The 21,402-nt window shown below is 41.7% G+C and overlaps 1 protein-coding gene and 3 long non-coding RNA genes across 8 annotated transcripts; 2 read left to right on the top strand and 2 right to left on the bottom strand.

Moving 5' to 3' along the window:
- The first annotated feature begins 1,244 nt into the window (after nt 1–1,244).
- Nucleotides 1,245–1,888, top strand: LOC108103792. 2 transcript variants are annotated; one of them, XR_001772246.2, is made up of 4 exons: nt 1,245–1,370; nt 1,429–1,499; nt 1,560–1,637; nt 1,698–1,888. It is a non-coding gene; the product is annotated as an uncharacterized LOC108103792 (long non-coding RNA). The 2 variants fall into 2 exon arrangements; XR_001772247.2 differs by having other exon boundaries at nt 1,312–1,379.
- Nucleotides 1,889–6,118: 4,230 nt separating this feature from the next.
- On the bottom strand, nt 6,119–7,142 carry LOC108103807. 2 transcript variants are annotated; one of them, XR_001772250.2, is made up of 3 exons: nt 7,028–7,142; nt 6,659–6,962; nt 6,119–6,609 (listed from the first exon to the last, which is right to left on the bottom strand). It is a non-coding gene; the product is annotated as an uncharacterized LOC108103807 (long non-coding RNA). The 2 variants fall into 2 exon arrangements; XR_001772249.2 differs by having other exon boundaries at nt 6,119–6,588.
- A 4,093-nt stretch (nt 7,143–11,235) lies between these two features.
- On the bottom strand, nt 11,236–11,892 carry LOC108103825. 3 transcript variants are annotated; one of them, XR_001772254.2, is made up of 4 exons: nt 11,759–11,892; nt 11,628–11,700; nt 11,487–11,564; nt 11,236–11,440 (listed from the first exon to the last, which is right to left on the bottom strand). It is a non-coding gene; the product is annotated as an uncharacterized LOC108103825 (long non-coding RNA). The 3 variants fall into 3 exon arrangements; XR_001772253.2 differs by having other exon boundaries at nt 11,236–11,426; XR_001772255.2 differs by having other exon boundaries at nt 11,236–11,426; nt 11,491–11,564.
- A 62-nt stretch (nt 11,893–11,954) lies between these two features.
- On the top strand, nt 11,955–12,606 carry LOC108103824. Its single transcript, XM_017209510.1, has 2 exons — nt 11,955–12,209; nt 12,268–12,606. Exons 1-2 carry the CDS (start codon nt 12,096–12,098, stop codon nt 12,475–12,477), a joined length of 324 nt encoding a protein of 107 aa, XP_017064999.1. The 5' UTR covers nt 11,955–12,095; the 3' UTR covers nt 12,478–12,606.
- The last annotated feature ends 8,796 nt before the right edge of the window (nt 12,607–21,402 follow it).

Raw genomic sequence — 21,402 nt, 5'->3', positions numbered from 1 at the left:
TATTATCCATCCTGGCTGCCTCCCCGGAAAAGTCGAGGTCCTTTATACCTCGTGTCCTCGAGTCCCTGGGATATATTTACGCTACTGGCTGCTGCTGTTTTGGGGTGGAGGGGGGGTCCACATAAAGTATGTCATGTGTCATAAATGACAGATTCTTAGGCATACTTCATTGATCCCTTTTTGGCCGTCTCGTTTTTACGACGACGCTGCTCTCTCCTTGCTAAATTGTTGCAGTATCTGTTGCCAACAGACACACATACACGCACACCCTGCCAGACAGACAGACAGGCAGGATACTACAACACACACACACACAGCACACTTACACATTCTCACGCGAATCGTGCGTGTTTGAAGTTTGCTTTTGATAAATGAATGGATTTTCAAAGGCGACGTTAATGAAATACGCACACACACAGGCACAATCACGAGCAAGAAGGATGCCAGACGCCCAAGGATTCTATAGCTTCAGGAAGTATACCTATGTGTGTGTGTGTGTGTGTATGTATGCCCCCCCTTGTACATCCTTCAATCTATCAAACTCACGTGTCCGTCGTGTCTCAATTTACTTGCTTAGTTGCTGCTCAACTTGCGGCGCTTTTGCTTGCTCCTTTTATGGACACAGTGAAACCGAAAACCGAAGACCAAGCGGTTGCCCGGCATTTTGATAGAGTCCGCTTTTGGCATATTTATGAAGTCCTGGCTGTTGAAAGGACCCTGCCCACCCTGCCTTGCGAAAAGTGGCTAGCGGCTATCTAATGGTGAAGCCTCGAAAAAGGAAGTATCAGCTGGCAAAAGTTGATCATGGAATACCACCCTTCTTCATATTCACATTCACAGAAGCTTGAAAAAGAAAAACTAAAAGAAAATTTTTACCTACTTTCTTTCCTTTAATTAACTTTTGACTTTTAAAAATCCCCAACAAATATACTCATTAGCATGCCACGTAAACCATATCTGCAGTAGTGCAGGTGGTAAACAAGTTCGAATGCCTCGACAATGGCCTAATGATCACCTCCCTTCCCCTTCACTAACTTGGCTTAAAAGTGTGCCAAAGAAATGCTGAGCATAAGAAGAAGATAGATTGCATTTCAAGTGAGTTCCTCTGTTTTTCTATCTAAAATGGATCAGTCAAAAGTTTTGCTTTTCTCAACCAAAACTGCATGGCCTAAGTGATCGGATTGAGAATTCCAAATCACATCACCCTCGGATCTAGTGTCATCGAGCAAATGCTAATGTCAAAAGCATATAGCCTAGACCCAGCCGGAAAACATTCAGTCTGGTAAAACAGCTGGACTGGAGCAGAACACCCTTTCGGAATTCAAATTAAATAAAGTTATAAATTCAAAATTTAAAGTGAAACAACAGAGGTAACCTTTGTAGGTAAAGTCAAGTGAAGAATTTGTGAAAATTTCATTTGCTTTTTAGACTTCAACATGCGGTTTCGTTCGGGAACACAACAGAACCTCGTACCTCGAGAGTCTTAGATGGAATGTAATGTAAGCCGGGAGGGGTTGAAAGTGAAAGTGATCGGAAAGTAATTTAGTTCTTCCTTCTAGACATCATCCACTAATACACTCTTGCCATTGCCAGTCGATGGCTGATGGCAATGGCAATCGAAGTGTGGCTCTTCGTAAGTAGGTTTTCCCCATTTTCTCATCATTTCCATGAACTCACTCCAAGTCTGAATCTCGCAGCAAAGGAACAAGACTCGACCCGGGAGACGAGTCTATGCACTGATGGTACCCGTCCCGCCGGACGCGCAGTTTGCATCGGTCGCGGTTCCTTCCACACGCACCTTTACAAAAAACTGATAAACGTCTGACTACTTGCTAAAAAAAAAATACCAAACAGATAATAAAATAATGTTTTTTTTTCGTTAGATAAATTCCAAGATCTATTTTTCCAAGTGCATGGGCGACTACGGGTTGGCCCGGTCAATGAGAGCAGCGCGGGTTTCAATTTCATTTTCGTTTTCGGGGGGCTAGCGTTTGCGAAAAGTGGCTAGCGGCTATCTAATGGTAAAGCCTCGAAAAAGGAAGTATCAGCTGGCAAAAGTGGATCATGGAATACCATCTTCTTCATATTCACATTCACAGAAGCTTGAAAAAGAAAAACTAAAAGAAAATTTTTACCTTTCTTTCCTTTAATTAACTTTTGACTTAAAAATCCCCAACAAATATACTCATTAGCATTCCAAGTAAACCATATCTGCAGTAGTGCAGGTGGTAAACAAGTTCAAATGCCTCGACAATGGCCTAATGATCACCTCCCCTCTCTCCACTAACTTGGCTTAAAAGTGTGCCAAAGAAATGCTGAGCATTAGAAGACACGTTGCCAAGGCAAAGGAGCCAACGAAAAGCAAAAGCAAACGCATTAAAAGCAACTTAATAATTCAGATCAAAATCACCAATCAGCGCGCTGCCGACATATTGACAAACGACGACGACGACGACGACGCCGCCGACACCACCATCTTTACCCATCTTTCTAAGAAAGCCTGCTTGGAAAACCAGGCAAGCCAGGCGCAGAGGCAAAAGCTTGAGGAGGCAGGCGGCAGAAGCCAAGCCAGCCATCGACAGCGACAGCGACAGCAACGACGACGACAAGAGATTTACATTTTCAAAATCGAATGGCGGCATAAGCCACCGCAAAGCAAAAGACACGCAACCACAGCCATAATGAAATCCACGATAAACAAGATAAACGAACACAAAAAGAAGAGTCACAGACAAACAATGCCATACGTGCTAGGATATATGTATATATCGAATCGGAAGAGACTCTGTTTCTTTTCTTAGAAAATATCCATGAAAAAAGCCCTGAAAATATCTCTGAAAATATCCCTGAAAATATCTCTGAAAATATTTCTGAAAATATTTCTGAAAATATCCCTGAAAATATCTCTGAAAATATTTCTGAAAATATTTCTGAAAATATTTCTGAAAATATCCCTGAAAATATCTCTGAAAATACCCCTGAAAATTCTTCAACAAATCGGAAAAACCCACAAAAAAATATCACAAAATAAAATTTCTTTAAAAAATCCAGCTAATAGGGTCAACACCTTTGACCCATAAAACCTTTCCCATTCTCAATCAATACTCAATATACCTTTTGGTAAGGGTATTTAAGGACTAAAATGGAACCAACCAGCGAGCAACAGCCAGCTGCCTTGGCGACGATGGCTAAAATATTTATATCTATTTCAGCTTGGCCGCTTTATACAATTTCTATTTTGCCACACGACACGGATCCCCCACCATCCCCCTTCCCACCCAACCACTCTGAGCACGCCAAACACCGAACACGCCGCCAGACACCCCACCAATACCTCGAAACACCCACTCTGTACTTCCACGATGTCTTCGTTTGCAATCAATGAAAGATTTATGACAATACATCGATGGTAGTGGATGAAGAGGTGGTGGTGGAGGAGGAGGAGGAGGAGAAGGAGGAGGAGGAGTAGGAGTAGAAGATCCTGGAAGTGGTTCTTGAACCAAAGAAATAAAGGCATTGCCCACACACGGAGGAATTTGTTTTTATGTCACATCATTATTTTTATTATGGCGCTGCCAATGGCCTGTTATTCGAGAGTGATTAGTGGCTAAAAATGACTACGATAACATCGAATGTGCTGCCGGTTGCAGGGTGGACCATGTTATTTTTCAACTAATCTCGTCTCGTCATTTTTTTTATAAAAAGACTTTTCAAGCTAAAAAACTAATTTAATATTTGCCCAGAAGAAAACCTTATTAATAAAAAATACCATCATATATAAGACAAGGTCCACCCTAGCAGAACAATATACAAATATATATGCCCATAATGAGCGATGGCTGGCGATAAGGAAATGCCTGAAATATTGGGTTACCTTGCCGCCTTCTGCTGGTTGTCTGCCCGTAACTGAAATGGATTGCAAGTCAAAGGCAGAGTCGTGCTCTGTGTCTCGGCTCTTTTCTAGTGGATCGGCTCAATCGATCGATCAATTCAATTAGCAATCGGAGTCATGATGTCACCAGAATGTTCTGGATGATATATATATAGTTATATACACATACACCCACAATCGGCGATAACTCTATTTAGGGCCAGGGCTTTTGGCCTTTTGTATGCGAGATGATGAAGAGGCTGCAGAGGCAGGCAGGCAGTAGTCGTTGTAAGTGGAAACTCTCAGTGCGTGTAAAATGCCTTTTCAGTATGTGTGGGTGCTTTTGGGGTATGTTGTTGGGTGTGTTACAGCAACAACAAAACAAAAAAACAATAACAAAAACAACAGCTAGAGAGAAAAGAGTTGGACAACAATGAAATGCTTTTAGCCTTCGAAACTGCCAACTGAACAGCGCCAAACGAAATTAAGTTAACAACAAAGTGAGGCAAAGCAGGCAGGCAGGCAGGCAGCAGCAGCAGCAGCAGCGAGGAAAAGTTTCCTCTGCACTGTTTTTATTGAAAATTGAGTTAAAAAACTGAAAGTGTTGACGACGTCGACGACAACAACAACGTATCGCATCGTATGTGTGTATTTATCTCGCATGTTTGTCGCATGTTGTCCTGAATTCCATCCAACTCATTCGTTCCCGCAAAAGTAGGCAACACTATTAGCCAAAACTCATAGCCAAAGTCAATGGAGACGACGACGACGCCTGGCCTTTTAAGGATCTGCAACACACAACTTGCGTCCAGTTATGTTTTACAATCCAGTTACAACGTACTCTCTTAGTTGGAAAATACTAACTTTGATGATATCTCGATAATGGGGTATCAACTATTTTCCAGGCATTTTCAACATAATTTCACATCTTTTTATTTTTAATCTTCTTTGGTTTCATCACAAAAACAAAAATATCAATAAGAAGAAACTTAATTTGTAATAATCTGACCTTCCTGACCAGATCCTTCCCCTCCCTTTCGCCCATAAACTTTCCAGACAGTGGAATGCCAATAAAGACGGAATCGGAAGACAACACACGGCTCAGAGCCGGAATGGACATTCCGAAATGCTGATGCTGAAATCAGCGCAGATCAATGTATGCGTGTGCGCATCAAATTTATGAATTATTGAATCTATGAAAATATGAACATCACGTACGCCCCCTCACTACCACCTCCCTCCCCTCCCTCCCCCACCCTCCCCACCCTCCCTCTCTTCATCAAACTATCTCAGACAGACGGAGATGCAAGACAATCGCACGCAGGACGAACTTACAGTTATGCAGAACAAAAAAAACAACAAAAAAAAGAAAGGAGGATGAAAAAAAAAATATAAAGAAATCGACGTGGGGGCGGCTAGGCGTGGTCATGAATGTTTGTGTGCGTGAGGAGCTGGAATATGCACAGAATTTCATTAAGACGACGCCTCCTCCTCTGCCTTTCGACGTTTTCATACACTGCCAAAGAGGAGAAGTACCATGACTATTCTGTTAGCCTATGGAATAAGACTTAGCCCGTTTTAAGGACCCTCCGAATGCCACGGCAAGTCTTAAAGAATATTAGGTATAAGCCATAACCCCTTAATAAGTAACTAAAAATATATTTAAATTTTCCAAAGAAAAGTAAATTTAAAAAAAAAGGGAAAAAAAATCTTTGAAAATATCTCCCAAAATTCTCCACGCCTCCTCCTTAGAGCATTACAAACTTCGGTTTTTGGAACTCCCCCCTTCGTTCGTTTATAAATAAGTTTACGCATTGGTCTGCGCGTTTGTTGTTTGCCAAAGTTTGTTCATCTGGTTCGACGTGTTTGTCGATGGCTTATAGACCCCCCCTTAGAGAGCTGCTGAAGTGCGGGATTAACACTACCTACCTCTCTCTCTCTCTCTCTCAGATCAAGAAAACTTTTCTAATAATTTCTTTCCGATGAATTCCATTTATAATATTTAATGTGATGTTGTTGATTTTTTTTTGTTGGTTTTTTATTTTTGCATCTCAACAATTATACAGTGAAATGCTGTGTGTGTGTCTGTGTGTTGTTATTAGACATGCGATGCAATCCTCAAGTCCCACGGAAATGGTACCATCAGCATATCCATAGCCAAAGCTCAATCTGACCCAAAATGGAGGATGGATCAGAGAGCTCTGACTCCTCCTATTAACTCTATTTAAGGCAGCTCCAGTGTTGGCATTTTAAGAACGATCTTCATTACATTTTCATTTCAACAAGTGTAGGGTTTGATTTGTACGATATCCAGGGGGGGGTGGTACTTGCAACCTAATCTCTTCTTCTGCATTAGGCCTAAGAAGTTCCATCTTTTCCAGTGTGTGTTTGTGTGTGTGCGTGTGTACAGTACAGAAAATATTCACAACATTCAAACATGTGTGTAGAGGGATATGATAGAGGGCTTTTTCCAGGTGATATTTGAAACTCTTCTTTAGGTATTAGGCCAAAGTTCCATATATTCCTGACTTGCACTCCTGATCGTCTGATCATTTGATCTTCTCATCATTACGGGGTTTAGATCTACCCCGTGTAGATGATGATGATGTGGTGGTGGTGGTGTACCTTTTCCAGCGCGTATACCTTTCTTGGGGTATTTTAGACCAAAGTTCCCATCATTTCCTTTGTATAAATCATCAGCCTAAGTCATTTTACTTCTGAGGGGGCCATCATGACGACTTTAATTAATAAAAAATATTTCGAAAATCAAACAGATTTATTACTTACTACTACAATACCATCTGAACATAAAATTGGTATTCCATTGCTTCCATTCATTTCATTTCCAAAGATCACTGACCACATATGGGTCTGTGGCTATGCTTGTGGGTGCATCGTTGGGTGGGTGGTTGTTTATATGTATGGCTGGTTCATTGGTTATATAATGTGTGCATGTGTGTGTGTGGGAATGTGACTGAATGTTTGTGCGTGTGTGTGTGTGCGTGTGGCTTAGCTTGGTGGGTTGGCTGAGTATATAACATTTTGTGTGCATTCCTAGTTCATTACCACATATAGTTATACCAATTAAATTCTAAAACGAAAAATTTTTTTGTAAAACTCGACTCGTTGTTTTCCGCGTTACTCTTTGCACTTTACCTGTCGCATCACTTAAAATTTTGTTTTTTTCTTTTTTTTTTACACATTTTATTTCCGAATAAGTAGCTCTGCTCCAGACGAGCTCTGGCAGCAGACTGAATCTTTTCAGGCTGGGGCTAGGCTATATGCCTTTGACAGTTTCGTTTGTTCGATGACATTAGATCCGAAGGTAATTGTGATTTCAAATTCTTCATCACATTTTTGATCACATTGGCCATGCCTCTATCTCTCTCAACCAGTTTATGGATCTGCTGCTTATTCCCCGATTGTAGGTTGCTACTATTTGGGGCATCCTCCTTAAATGGCGAAATGTTTGCCAACACACGTGGCAGGCGTGCCGTGTCCTTCACCCGATTGTCCTTCTAACTGCCAACTGATGCAAACGGATAACTACGACTATGAATTATGCACATTTACTTGCTTGTATGTGTTTCGTATTCCACTTTGAGATGCACAAGCCCTGCGCTAGCCTTTGAACTCATAGCCCCCCTCCCTCCTTTCCATCGATATCCTATATCCTATATCCTATATCCTATTGCCATCTCTTTCATCCGCTGTCGCCTCATCTCACTCTGATGTTATTCCGCCGCTGTGCGTGTTTGCATTTTGTGCGTGGCGCTGAGCGCTTCCTTTTACGTCATCCTTATACTATTGAGGTCATCAAAATAGGGCAGAGTATATTTTTTAAGTTTTTTTCAACTTCTTTACTGATCACTTCAAGGTTTTATATTAGATATGGGAAATATATATTTAAGATATATATTCTTTTAATATAAAACATTATCACAGCTTACAAAAAAGTTAGTTTTTAACAATATATTAGCCAAAAATCAGGCTAAAATTAAGGCACAAATTTAACTTATAAAGTTAAAAATAAAAAATATATATAAGATATATCAAAATTTAATTAAAATTTTTTTTATTTAATTTAATTAATAATAAATTTTCGAATATTTTTCAACAACTTTTATATATAGATATTTGACCTTCAGTGTGCATCCGTACGTAATCCATTTAATTCAACCAAGCGACCATGCCAGCTGTATGTGTGTGTGTGTGTGTGTGTGCCTTTGGCATTATCAACTCATAAATATTTATTGAATTTTAAGAAATTTTCAAAAATGGCTACAGCAGTAGCCACACTCGAGAAGGAGCCACCCAACACCACCAAGGAACAAGCAGCAAGGAGCAAGGAGCAAGAAGCAAGTATCAGGAACCCAATCTGCGGGCCAGCCGATGACTTGTTGTCGTCCTGCTGCCACCGTATCCGTCATCGATTTCGATTGCCTTGCTCCGCATCGCCGGCTTCTTAGCCATCCATTCATCCATCCATCCATTCGTCCATCCCCTGGTGGTTACCCAGTTTTCCATGGTTCTCTTCCTTGGGTTGGAAGACCACGTCCTCCTCCCTCAGTCGGTCGCCCCACATCCTTTTGCATTCTCTTATTTGGATTATAATTTTTTCCATTTCACATGTGAGTGCATTCCTTCTTGGTGATGACCAACCCATCACATACATATCCTCTCGCCACTCGCATGGTCACTTGTCAATTTCCATTTTCATTTCGTTGGATAGAAGTAAGATGCTGCCGAGAACCATCTCTACTTGTCCTCTGCTTTCGCGTAATCTCAGCGCTCAAGCGTTGAGCGTCAAAAGGAAATAGCCAACAGAGGAGTTAGGACAAGGTCAACGATTCCAATGGGGGGCGGGGACTGGTCACATTTCAAGTTTATAGAAAATTGAAATCCAAAACAAATTTTGTTTACAATTCAATAGAAAGAAAACTGAGATCCGTTTCTTTTTTGATCCAATGTTAAACTTTAAATCAAGAAATTAATTCAAGATCATAAATTTTCCTTGAACTTTGGCTTACTCCTCGATACCAGCAGCAAATCCCTTTCAATCCCTTCCCTGGGTCTGGGTAACCTTACCAAAAGAGGAGCAATTAATTGATTTTAAACTGGAAGCTTACTTCATCGATTCGAGGGGGCCCAGTTTGCAGTTTGCAGTTTCTCGTTTCCAGTTTTCTGTCCAATTTGTAGAGCATAATTCAGTTTAATATTCTTTGACTTGATTTCCCAGGAACTCAATCATTTCCATTTGCCAGGGCAGGCAGCACATCAGGCATGGACGAGTTGAGAGGTCACAAGCAAATGCAATTTGGAAGAGCGGTGCATCTGGGAGTCATCGGTTACAGGGCTCACCTGTGTGACCCCTTGACCCCACAGCGTTCCCACCATTCCAGTACCAGATTCAACAGAGTGTGTGTCCTGGTCAAGCGGAGATTTTCCAATTTTAATCGCATTAAATAGTCACTTAAGCCCCATCGCCACCCGCCATCGACGACCCCTATTGACCGTGTTTTACCCATCTCTCGATTTTCCCAACCATTTGGAGGCGCACTGAGATTCAAAAACACCCAATTTTCCTACCACCCACACAAACTCCGCCCCTCCACCCCCCTCAATCGCCGATGCAAAATTAACTTGTTGATGTGGCAACGACGACGATGGAGCCGAAACAACTGACAGGAAAAGTGGGAAAACGTGAGTGGGGAAACTGGGGGGTGCCAGAATCGTAGGTGAAAAGGGTTAGGAATTCGAGGAACAGACAACAGGGGGGGGTGTGGAAAATCGGTGGGGTGATCTGGCGGGGGGGTGGGTGCTGTCTGAGTTCATTTACCACCGCGCTTTGCCACGTTCAATGCTAGTTTGAAAATCGCTTCGTGTTCGAATCTTATTAGTGGTTTATAATTACAATTGTATACAGACCAATTACGTTACGAGATGAGTAACTGTGATGGGCAGGCGGTAGAGTGGGGGGTGGCGAGTCACCCCCACTCATCAGGTGTGTTTGTATCTGTGTATCTGTGTGGCTAATTAACCACCATCAGAACTGACCGTTAAGTACGCGTGTCTGCACTCCGAAAAAAACATTAAAGTCAAATGAGTACAAAAATCATAATTATTATTATTATGAATTTTTACGACTTTCTGTTGGCCAAAAATTAACTTTTTATGAGAAATTTCCTTGATTAAGTTTCTTAGTTTCTTGAAACAAAAAGAGTTTTCTTTGAAATGTGAGAAAATTTTGAATAATTTTCGACATTGGTTAACCATAAGAAGAGGTTAAACCTCCCAGAGGTTAAATCTTACAGAGGTTAAATCTTACAGAGGTTAAACCTTACAGAGGTTAAACCTTACCACCAAAGCACTTACAAAGTTCTACCTTCCCTTATTAAAAACATATTTTACCCTTTAGTTTTTCCACAGTGTTCGTGCTTAAATGGAAAGTCCAAGTGTCTCGATAATGATGTTCATTTCGTAAGCAAATGTCATAACACACATCCTCACACACACACACACATGCCCACATCCACACAGCTATCCATCCATCCACATTTATGTAAATAGCGATTGAAATTTATGCATATGTATTTGTGTTTAGCTCAGAAGACAAAGAGCAATCCCCCACACCACCCCCGCTCCTTTTAACCCACCCACAAGACCCCCTTCGAGTGTCCAAGTGCGCACATGCCTTGTAATTGAATCCACGTCTGAAATCTGTCTGTGGTCGATAATTTCATTTGAGGCTCCATTTTGAATACAAATTTATCGAGGAGTCGAGGAATCGAGGAGTCGAGGAACTAAGGAGCTGAGAAGCTGAGGAGCTGAGAAACTAAGAAGCTGGAGAGCTGAGTAGCAGACCTGTGACACGTTCCAAACAACCGCATCACGATATGCTGCCCCATATTCAATGTCCCGCCCTCGGCCGCCAAACACTGCCTCCGCTAACGACGCCTTCATCTCCACACCCTTTCTGCGGCAAAGATTGAAATATTTGCCAGATTCCCCGTCAATTTCGAAGGTCTATCCTTGGACTGGCACTACTAATTGGAATAGCTGGTTGTGGCAAGTATGTATGCCTGCCCCATATGCAACATGAGACTAAATGGGTAATAAGCGAACAGTAATAGATTAAGAGACAGAATTTTAAACCAACACCTAATCCTAATCAATTCCTACTACAAAAATATTCCCAATCTGATGGCAACCTCAATATGTTTCGGGCCAATAGCCTCTACTTTTATATCCCAATGATCAACGTCTTACTTTTTTTGAAACCCGCTCTCTCATTGACCGGGCCAATTGTTTTCCGCTAACCCGTAGTCGCCCATGCACTAGAAAATAGAAAATAGATCTTGGAATTTATCTAACGAAAAAAAACCACTTTATTATCAGTGTTTTGTATTTTTTTTTTTAGCAAGTAGTCAGACGTTTATCCGTTTTTTGTAAAGATGTGTGTGAAAGGAACAGCGACCGATGCAAACTGCGCGTCCGGCGGGACGGGTACCATCAGTGCATAGACTCGCCTCCCTGGTCGAGTCCTGTTCCTTTGCTGCGAGATTCAGACTTGGAGTGAGTTCATGGAAATGTTGAGAAATTGGGGAAAACCTACTTACGAAGAGCCACACTTCGATTGCCATTGCCATCAGCCATCGACTGGCAATGGCAAGAGTGTATTAGTGGATGATGTCTAGAAGGAAGAACTAAATTACTTTCCGATCACTTTCACTTTCAAACCTCTCGGCTGGCTTACATTACATCCCATCTAAGACTCTCGAGGTACGAGGTTCTGTTGTGTTCCCGAACGAAACCACATGTTGAAGAGTCTAAAAAGCAAACGAAATTTTCACATATTCTTCACTTGACTTTACCTACAAAGGTTACCTCTGTTGTTTCACTTTAAATTTTGAATTTAGAACTTTACTTAATTTGAATTCCGAAAGGGTGTTCTGCTGCAGTCAAGCTGTTTTACCAGACTGAATGTTTTCCGGCTGGGTCTAGGCTATATGCTTTTGACATTAGCATTTGCTCGATGACACTAGATCCGAGGGTGATGTGATTTGGAATTCTCAATCAGATCGCAATGGCCATGCAGTTTTAGTTAAGAAAAGCAAACCCGTTGACTAATTCGACTCAGTTCGAAATTGTATCCCAACAGAGAGAAAAATCAAAGTCGCTTCAGTATAGCCGATTAAAGTTGTAATTTTGATAGGCTAGAGAGATGGCTAGCATTACCTTCAAGAATCGCCCCACCCAGGTGTTGCACACCTACCAAGTCTGGCGCATTGGCAGCAATGTGGACGACAAGACTCTTGATTACTGTCTACAGGATAAGGTGGGTTTATCACACTTCTTATCAAAAGATCAGTAACCACACCTAACCAACCTCCAAGTCTTTGGACAAGTTTCATGCCAGCTTGACCCGTGGCGAGAAGGGATTGTTTCTGGTCAACGAGAGTCGCCACGGAAGTGTGGCCGTGAATGGGAGACGAATCGGCGGTCCGGTACTCATCACCTTTCGGGATGCCATCAATGGGATTGTCAGGCTCCGTTTTGGCCAAGTCGAGGGCTATCTTCGGGTATCGGGAAGCATTACTGGCTAACAAGGATACTTCGCCCTTTGGATAGATCGAGTTCTCAAATCGTTCGTTTACCTTTTTTTACTGAATGTACGTTTGCACGAATAAAGCAAGGACAATGTATGTAGCATATTGCATTGTCAAGGATAATGCATAGAATGTCGAATTTGTAGGATCTTAAGAGGGAGTAAGTGGGCAAGAATCTCATAACTCAATTAGAGATTCCCAAAGATCAAACAAAATAAATCTCATCTTTCAGCCAAGACTTATAATATCTCCGAAAGAGTGATTTTTAAACTGTTATAACCTAACCATAAAATCAGTTTCCTTCCGTGCGCTTGCGTCCTTGTTGACGAAAGAGAAAAAACAAGGGAAAACCTCTGAAAGAGAGTTCGAAAAATGGAAATTGATGGTTGGGGTTACATGAAATTGACGCTAATCAAATGGCCTCTGTGATTTGTGGCAAGCGACTCTTATACCCAGTGGTTGGTGTCCTTGCTAAGAGGATACCCCACAAATCAAGGAACTAAATTCTAAAGATAAACTTTTAAAAATCTATCATAAAATATTTTAAAAATCTTAATAAAATATTAAATTATTTTTCAAGATAAATACAACTTGTTTGTCATATTCTTTAGTCATGTGGCAGAGTTTTCTCTTCGATGTTAACGAGGACTGTGCAAAACTGTTATATACTCTAGCTAAGAGGGTAGGTAAGAGCGAGTTACTTCCTCTGTTATTTACTTGCTCTTTTCCACTTTTACCATCACTGTTATCCTTTTCTCTCTTCCTGCAGACTAAATAGACTGTTATTCTGTTAAGCAGAATCCTGTTCAATGTTACATAACTCCCTTGTGAAACTTGGCTAACAGTCGGAGGATAACCGAAGGACCGAAGGATAACCAATTATTGACAAGAAGGCGAACTTAAGGCCACTCCAAAGCAATTGTTTTCCCAGAGGCAGCGCAACTTCACAATTTGATTGAAACAACAAAATGCAAACAACAACAACAACAACAACAACGAAAAATTGCAAAAAGAAATCCAAACATACCCTTAATTATCCTTGAACACAAAAGCCCAAGAATCGTATCGACTATATATATATATAGGGGGTGAACCAAAAATCATATACCCAGGCCATAACTTGTTGAATCTGGCAGTGGGACGGACTTTCCTGCAGGCAAATTTCACTTGGAAATTCAATATCTTTACTTAGCTCGATGCGTGTGTGCGTGTGTGTGTGTGTGTGTGTATGAATTTTCCTGAATGCCTGCCTGAGCGCCTAAAAAGCAGACATAATTAGTTTATGCCGAGATTTTTGCGTCTCTTATGGCGCGACACTTGGCAACGCCATCCGGAAAAAGGAACAGGAGCAGGAGCAGGAGCAGGAGCAGGAGCTGGAGCAGGAGCAAGGACATCTCATTTGTCCCATCTAAATGCATTAAAGTTAGGGCAAAGTGCACCATACACCAGTACCACCAAGTCCTTTGACCTACTACTTAGTATTAGGCCAAGAAATTATGCTTTCGGGATCTTGCAAGGGAAAATTAGTTTAAGATTTAGGATAATATTCGGAGATTCTTTTTCTAGAATTTTCTAGAATTTCTAGAAAAAAAAACAGCAATAATAAAAAAATAAAAATATTTTAAACAAGCTTTTTGGATAAAGAAACTTTCTTTCCCACTCTTATTTCTTTGTAAAGAATATCAAGATAATAAAAACGAAATTATAGATACAAGATAAAAGTTATGAATAGGTTTAACCTTTGGACATTATATGTTATAACTCCCCATAAGACCCCATTACTTTGGTGACGTTACGTTCCTTGCTTGTTTATCTAGCGGGAAGGGGGGTTTTTGGGAGAGGGGGGTTAGGAAACGTTATCAAATGGCCGACGACTCTCTGTTGCTCCTCACAGCACAGCCAAAGTTTCTTTTGTGCCCCGCTTAAGTCTTTGCTCTTTGTTTGTGTAGGTTGAAAAATCAAAATTTTACACTCGGCTACACATTTCCAAAGGCTACCGACGAGAGTTATGACTAGAAGTCGGCAGGGGAACAAGGACTACTTAGGCCATGCATGCAAACGTATTTGTACACTGGCAAAAATTGTAATTTCTGATTTTCTGCTGAGAGATAATTAAAGGAGGTTACCAAATTGCCCAGCCCAACCCTCTTGATAAATTCACTCAACAAAATTCCAAAACACAAAAATGTAGCATACTATTAAGCGCAAATGAATATTCTTTTTACATCCAAACAGAAATTAAAACTTTTTCTTCTCTGTGCATATTTTGGTATTTGGTTATGTTTTTGTCTATGTTTGTGAGTGTGTGTGTGCCTAAGTGCGTGTTTATGGCGCAATAAAACAGACCCTAACAGGCTCACACACAAAGCGCCGGGGGGGGTGGGGTGTGTGACTTTCGGTAGCGGAGTGAGGCGCAACCTGATGGGGAGGATGCCATGCAATGGAGTGGGGGAGCTTTTCCCTGGAAGCTGGTGGCTGCAGGCTGGAGCATAGACATAAAGCAATCGCGTTGACTGCTCTTGCTGCTGTTGCATGTTGCCAGAGCCAAATGAAGCAGCCAAAGCGAAACCCAAAAAACCAAAAACTCAGACCCAGACGGAGACGGAGACGAAGACCAAGGAACAAAAGACACAGAAAGAAAAAAGTATGGTAAAGTGCTAAAAAGATGGCTAAGAAACTATACTATATGGCTAAGAATCTAAACTATCTTAATTTCAAAGTAAAATATAGAAAATTTGTTAAGTAACATCTTCCTATTTGATTTTTGCAAATTTAGTTTTCTTTTTCTTTGCAGTGCGCCTCCCAGCCAGACGAATTGCTGGCCAAAAAGAGCAGGCTAGAAAGTGATGGGGAAAGGCGGGGAGGGGAAGAGAAGGGGTGTTGGTAAAAAGAAAGAGAACGAGTAGAAAGACCCGGAGACAGTTGGAGAGAGACAGTCAGCCAGCCAGCATCTTTCCGCTTGTCTGCGGCGCATTTATGACTTTCCCACTGAGGCGCTCGGCTTGCATAGCCTGCATATAGGCTGCACAGAGACATATGTCTTATCACAGACACACAGATGCCTCAACACACACGCACACAGAGATACTCACACACAGATATACACACCAATACCAATACAGGAGACACACTCACATGGCTGGCTGCTGTCAAATGCCATACTAAACCGATAATCCAATCATAAGTTATAGTCAAATGAGTTTGCTCTTCAATAAATTTTCGCCTCTTTTTTCCCCTTGATGTCTTCCTTCTTCATGGCCAAAATGAGTTTGCCGAAAGAGTCCTTTGCTGGCTGCTGGCTGCTGCTGCCGTTGCCAAAAATACTTTGTCTCGAGGGGAGCACCATTTGAGACGCTTCCACACGAACGCAGAAACCAATTAGGAACTCCAGAGAGCCCCCCCCCAAGAAGAAAAAAGAAAACTGGCAGATCGGTTTTACAGGTTACAGGTAAAAGGTAACAGAGGTAACAGAGGTAACAGGTGAATGCCCTCACAATAATGGTTATTGGAGTTTAAAACGATTTCTCGATCTAATCAACGTTTAAACTGGCGTGTAAATGTAGCTACAGAAATGTGCTATTATTAATCAATTATCATGCTGATAATGCTGATAAATATTCCAATTTTAAGCTTCTTAACTTATCCGTATGACAAAATAGCCCAGTTAACACAGTCCAACTAATAATCTGAAAATGATGTTCAAGTCTGTGGCCATACACTGGCCAGGATTTTCAACATAATTGGCCATCATTTCAACCTGGCCCTGGTAGCGCTAGGTTCCTTATTGAAAAAAAGGCCAATAAGCCCATGGTCAGGGAAATATCCTGGCATACAGGACGTGCATATGCCGCGGATTGTTGCCTGCCTTTGTCATTGCCATTCACAAGGATGTCCTTGTGAACCACCACCAGCCCACCTCCCCCCACCATCTTATTTCCCAGTTTTCCGCCGGATTTTCCCCCTAGTTTTTCCTTTTTTTTTTTTCATCACATTTCTCGCTTTCAGGAACTGCTACATCGTTGGCTTTTATGCGTATGTGTAACAACTATTAGAAAGGAGTAGCAAACAGAATGGAACAGGAGCAACAGGAGGACCTCATGACCTCCCCTTTCCCCTTACCCCCTTCCCCTTTCACATTCACCCTTCCAAACCCTCCACCTCTCTTCCTCTACAACAAACGCGTTCTTTCTCTCATTCTTTGGTTCTTTCTGAAACATTTTCGGCCTCGCCCTCTGATGCACTGAGAAAGTAATTAGAATCTTGATAAATATTTGATCTTAATATTAGAAACTTACAAACATTTTTGAAAGTGCAAAAGAAAGTAAAAGTTAAGTTAAGTCAACTTTAAGCAGAAAAATAGCTTTCTAGGCCCTGCTGACAAAACTAACAACTAATTGACTTTCCCTTCAATTTGTCACAGGCAAAGTTTTAAAAGTTTTTCTCCCTGTAGCAAACGTTTATGATGTCCTGCAATTGTCCCTTTTCACATGTGGTATGAGTGCGGGTGCCATTGTGTGTGTGTGTGTGGGTGTGCGTGTCCTGTTCTTTTGTTACAACGATTTTTGCGCAATTTCTTTTGTGCTTTGTGCAGCCGCCGCCGACGCTTCCATTTTCCATTGCCGCTGTCATAACTGTCGCTCCACGGCAGCAACACCAACTGTAGCAGCAGCAACAGCAACAGCAACACCAACAACACCAACATCTACGGCAGCAACATTGCTGCTGAGCACATGCAATTAGTGCCAAATGTTTCCATATTTTTGCGAAAACGGGGAAGCAGGTGGAGCAGCAGCAATGCTGACCACAGCATTCAACAGCAGCAGCAACAGCAGCAGCAGCAACATTGGCCAAAGGAGCAGCAGCAGCCACTGGACCAAACATCACCAGGACGATGACGATGGGTACGATGTCTGGGCAAAAATTTCTAGGGGAAAGCGAGTGGATGGACGGAAGGAACGACAAAAAATGAGCAACATTTTCCCCGTTTCATTGTTGCCACTGCCACTGCCACTGCCACACTCACTCACATACACCACCCACACAAGCACACACACAGGGTAAAGTGAATGGGTGCAAATTATTAAGGGAAAGGAACACGATATGCGAATGCTCTGCGAAGGCTGTGGGTCCTGGGTGACTTCAAATGACATTTTGGTAATAATATTAGATACAAGTTTAGGAATTAATAGATTTTGGAAATGATATTCCTTATTTAGGTTCATAAATTATACAAAAATACAAATATCTAAAGACTTAAAGCCTCTTTAAAAGATGCCTAGAAGTAGTCTCAGATACATTTTGTATCCAAGAATTAGATATTAGAGATAACCTAAATTTCATAGGTCTATTTCATAGACCTTCCTAGAAGACTTCTGTGGCATCTTCAAATATAGAAAATCATCTGTTGCAAGGCCTTCTCAAGCCCCTGCAACATTCGGATAGTTTCCTTTTTTGTGTAAGCAGAGTATTTGGGAAAGTCAAAATATTCAATGCCTTGCCGGCCATGTCCGGTTGGAGAGGACAAACGGGGAGGTAGGTAGTGGCTAAATGGGAGGATGGCAAGGAGTGGCAAGGAGTGGCGGGATCAGGACGAAGCGTGGTCAAAGTGCCCGGCTGGCTGTGTAAACGGCCGTAACATTTTTCCTACCCCCACCACCAACATGTTTCATCTCTCCTTTTACTCCTTTTGCTTCTGCCACTCGATGTGACCCCGCTGCCCGCTGCCCGTCGCTCGCCGCCCGTCCCCCGCCGCCCTCACCCCCCAATGCCCTTTGAATGTGTTTGAGGGTGTGTCTGTGTGTGTGTGTGTATGGTTAATTATACATTTTGCATATGTATTCCGGCCAAGTGGAATTTGTCGTGTGCCCTATATGAGTATGTATGGGTGTGTGTGTGTCGTGTTTTTGTGTGTGTGTGTGGGTGTGTGTGTGTATTGTTGTGCACATATCCGATTTCGTCCCGTTACGCCCATTGCCAACCGCCGCCCCTCGCTCCTGACCTTTGTTAACAATATGCGTTCGAACATTTTTTGGACTCACTTCGCGCCCCATTGTTATCATATATAGAGTACATGGATATACAATCAAGGTCAAAATAATAGGAGCAGCAATGTAGATAAAAAGTTATTTGGAAAATTATATAAAAACTCTTTTGGGGGGTTTTAAAACTGTCTTCAAGGTTGTCTAAAAGTGTCTTGTAAACCATATTTATATGCCATTTAAATCAACATAATAATGGCTAAAAAGGGTAGAAAGATAGAAAGTTTGGTCTTAGCCAAAGTAAATAGCTAAGCTAGTTAAGCTACCAACTTACTAACTTGAAAAGATCTTCATCACTTTAAGAGAGAAACACCATTAAGCCCTATTATCTTGATCACAACTGTGGCAATGTTGATGGTATCCCCCTCCTCTCCCACTCCTTTCAATAATTTTTCATCTATTTTTAGGCTGGCGGAAGTGCGCGTTACGCTCGTCCTATAAATTGGATGGGGATCAGGGGATTGGGGGATTGGTTAAATGGGCGAGAGGGGCAGAGCAGGGCAGGAAAGGGCAGGGAAGGGCAGGGCAGGACAGGGCAAGATACCCCCACCAAAAATGTGAACAATCATGTGTCAAATTGTTGAAGGTTTTCACAACCAACGGCTAAGATCATTGTCCAATGCATATGGTGGTCTATATATAATATATTTTTTATGGTCCCAGCTTAATGTCGACTTTAGCCGAAGCCTTTTTTATGCCATCGTCATTCGAAGAGCGGGGGGTGGGGGTGGGTGAGATATAATAAAAAATCCACTCAAATCCGACTTTTCGTTCGTCGACAAAAGTTTAAATTTAAATTAAAATACAAAAAAAAAACAAATATATAGCCAAAAGTTACAAATGGGAAAAGAATGTTAAAATATCCATTTTTGGGTTTAAATTTTGGGTATAAATAAACTTTTAAAAATTCAATTTGAAATATAAATCTACTAAAGGTTATTCTTTTTACTTGATTGGCTTAAGTAATATATTTATTAAGATTTATTATTCCCTTGACTAATCCATTATTTTAAGCACAAAAATCAACAGAAATTTCTCAAAAAAAAAACTCTTTTAATCAAATAACTTTCCCTGAATGTAATTTCTCACTTCATTCCACTAATTAATTCCAATTAAGGGAAACCATGTAATATTTTGATGACTCGTTTGGAATTTTAAGTTAACAATTTTTGCGGTCTGTCAAGAACTCTGTGGAATCACATTTTTCTCACACATAATATCTTGGAAGATGGAAGAGCAGAGCTCCAAGTTTATTATTGTCCTTTGTTTCAGAGGGGGTGGAGTAGAGATCGCAAGTCATTATTTATGATGCCTGGCATTCCATCAATTTGTTTGTTTTGTCACGCTCTGGTGTGTTGGCTTATTAGGCGGCCATTGCATCACCATCAACCCAGGATCCTTTCTCCTTATACTCCTACTCCTACTCCTAACTCCATCTCCCAGTTAGTTCCCTGTTCCCATTCCCAATTTTGATCCCTTTTGAAGGGAGAAGAAGGCAGGAGGATACACACCACTCATTCCTGCATTGCGACCTCGTTTCGTTGCAGCGATTTTCAACGTTTAGTCTGTTGCATCATTTATCATGTGAAATGCGCCAGACACAACAACAGCAACATCTAGAGGAAGGAGCACACCCAGAAGCTGGAGCTGGAGCTGGAGCAGCCAATTGGGTAGCCATCTCCATCTCCATCTCCAAACTCTAGCTTCATCCTGGTTTTTCCTACAGGAGCACTGCAGAAACGGCGCCAGCTGCACTTGCATTGCATTCGTACTTCTGTCCGTTCGTTCGTTCGTACGTTCGTTCTACTGGCCAGGCCAGGCCAGGCCATGCCAGGCCATGGTCAAAATCAGATCCTAACAGACCAAGGACCAGGACCAGGACCCCCCCGCCAAAGCCATAAAAACAAGTGCAAATGCAATTTGAAAACAAGAAAGAACTTTATGCTCAATATTGAGAGACTTTCAGATACCCGCTAGCTAAGTTTTGATGCAGCTTTTGCTCGAAATAATTGGCCATTGAAATGTTATATTAACAAGTCAATGTATTAACTTTCCAAGTTTAAGTTTAATAATCTCATTCCCTCAATCATAAAGGTTTCATTTATACAATTTCCCAAAGGTAAAGTTTATATCATATAAAACCATGCCCATCTGTCACCTAATCACTCACAAAGGCCATATACCCTCAGCTAGGTTAACATTCAATGCCAAGGGGGTTAGGTTAGGGGGTGCAGACTGGTACAAACGGTATTTGGTAATTAATAGGCCATATAATGATAAACGATATGCCTGCCTGCCTGCCTGCCTGCCTGCCTGCCGATATCTGCTGACCCCTCCCCTCCTCCTCATCTCCTCTCCTCTTCCCTCTCAAACTCTCACATTCAATGATTTAAATATGGCGCATGAAATGCAATAAACAAATAAATTAATTGAGCCAAAGCCAAAGCCAATGCCAGAGAGGCGGATGAATGGGTGGATGGGTTGAGAATGTTATTATTCTCCACCTAATAGAAAGAAATATGAAGTGATAGAAAATGCCTTTCTACCCCGCGTGTTGTGTTTTCCCTCGTTTTGTTTTACCCACCCCCCAGCCTACGCTAGCTAGGATTTGCACGTTCGTTAGCTAGCTAGCTGGGGCCACCACCCGCATGCATTGAACTAGGAAAATTTAATTGAACTGCCCGCAAATGCAATGACCGCAGGGGCGTGGAGTTGCAACTATTAGCAGGGGATTAGGGGGAGAGATCGGCTCTCGGGTACCGGGTACTGGGTACCGGGTCATCGGAATCGAAATAGAAGGGTGGCGGCTGGCAGGCAGAGTAAGCAAAAGCAAGTGCATGGCATTTGAATGAAATGAAATGCGAATGAATAGGAGGCACTTTTT

The sequence above is a fragment of the Drosophila eugracilis genome, unplaced genomic scaffold, assembly GCF_018153835.1.
Source record: "Drosophila eugracilis isolate 14026-0451.02 unplaced genomic scaffold, ASM1815383v1 contig_408, whole genome shotgun sequence".
In the NCBI taxonomy this organism is placed as follows: domain Eukaryota; kingdom Metazoa; phylum Arthropoda; class Insecta; order Diptera; family Drosophilidae; genus Drosophila; species Drosophila eugracilis.
Note: the sequence above shows the minus strand (reverse complement) of the source record. Positions and strands in the feature narration are given on the sequence as shown.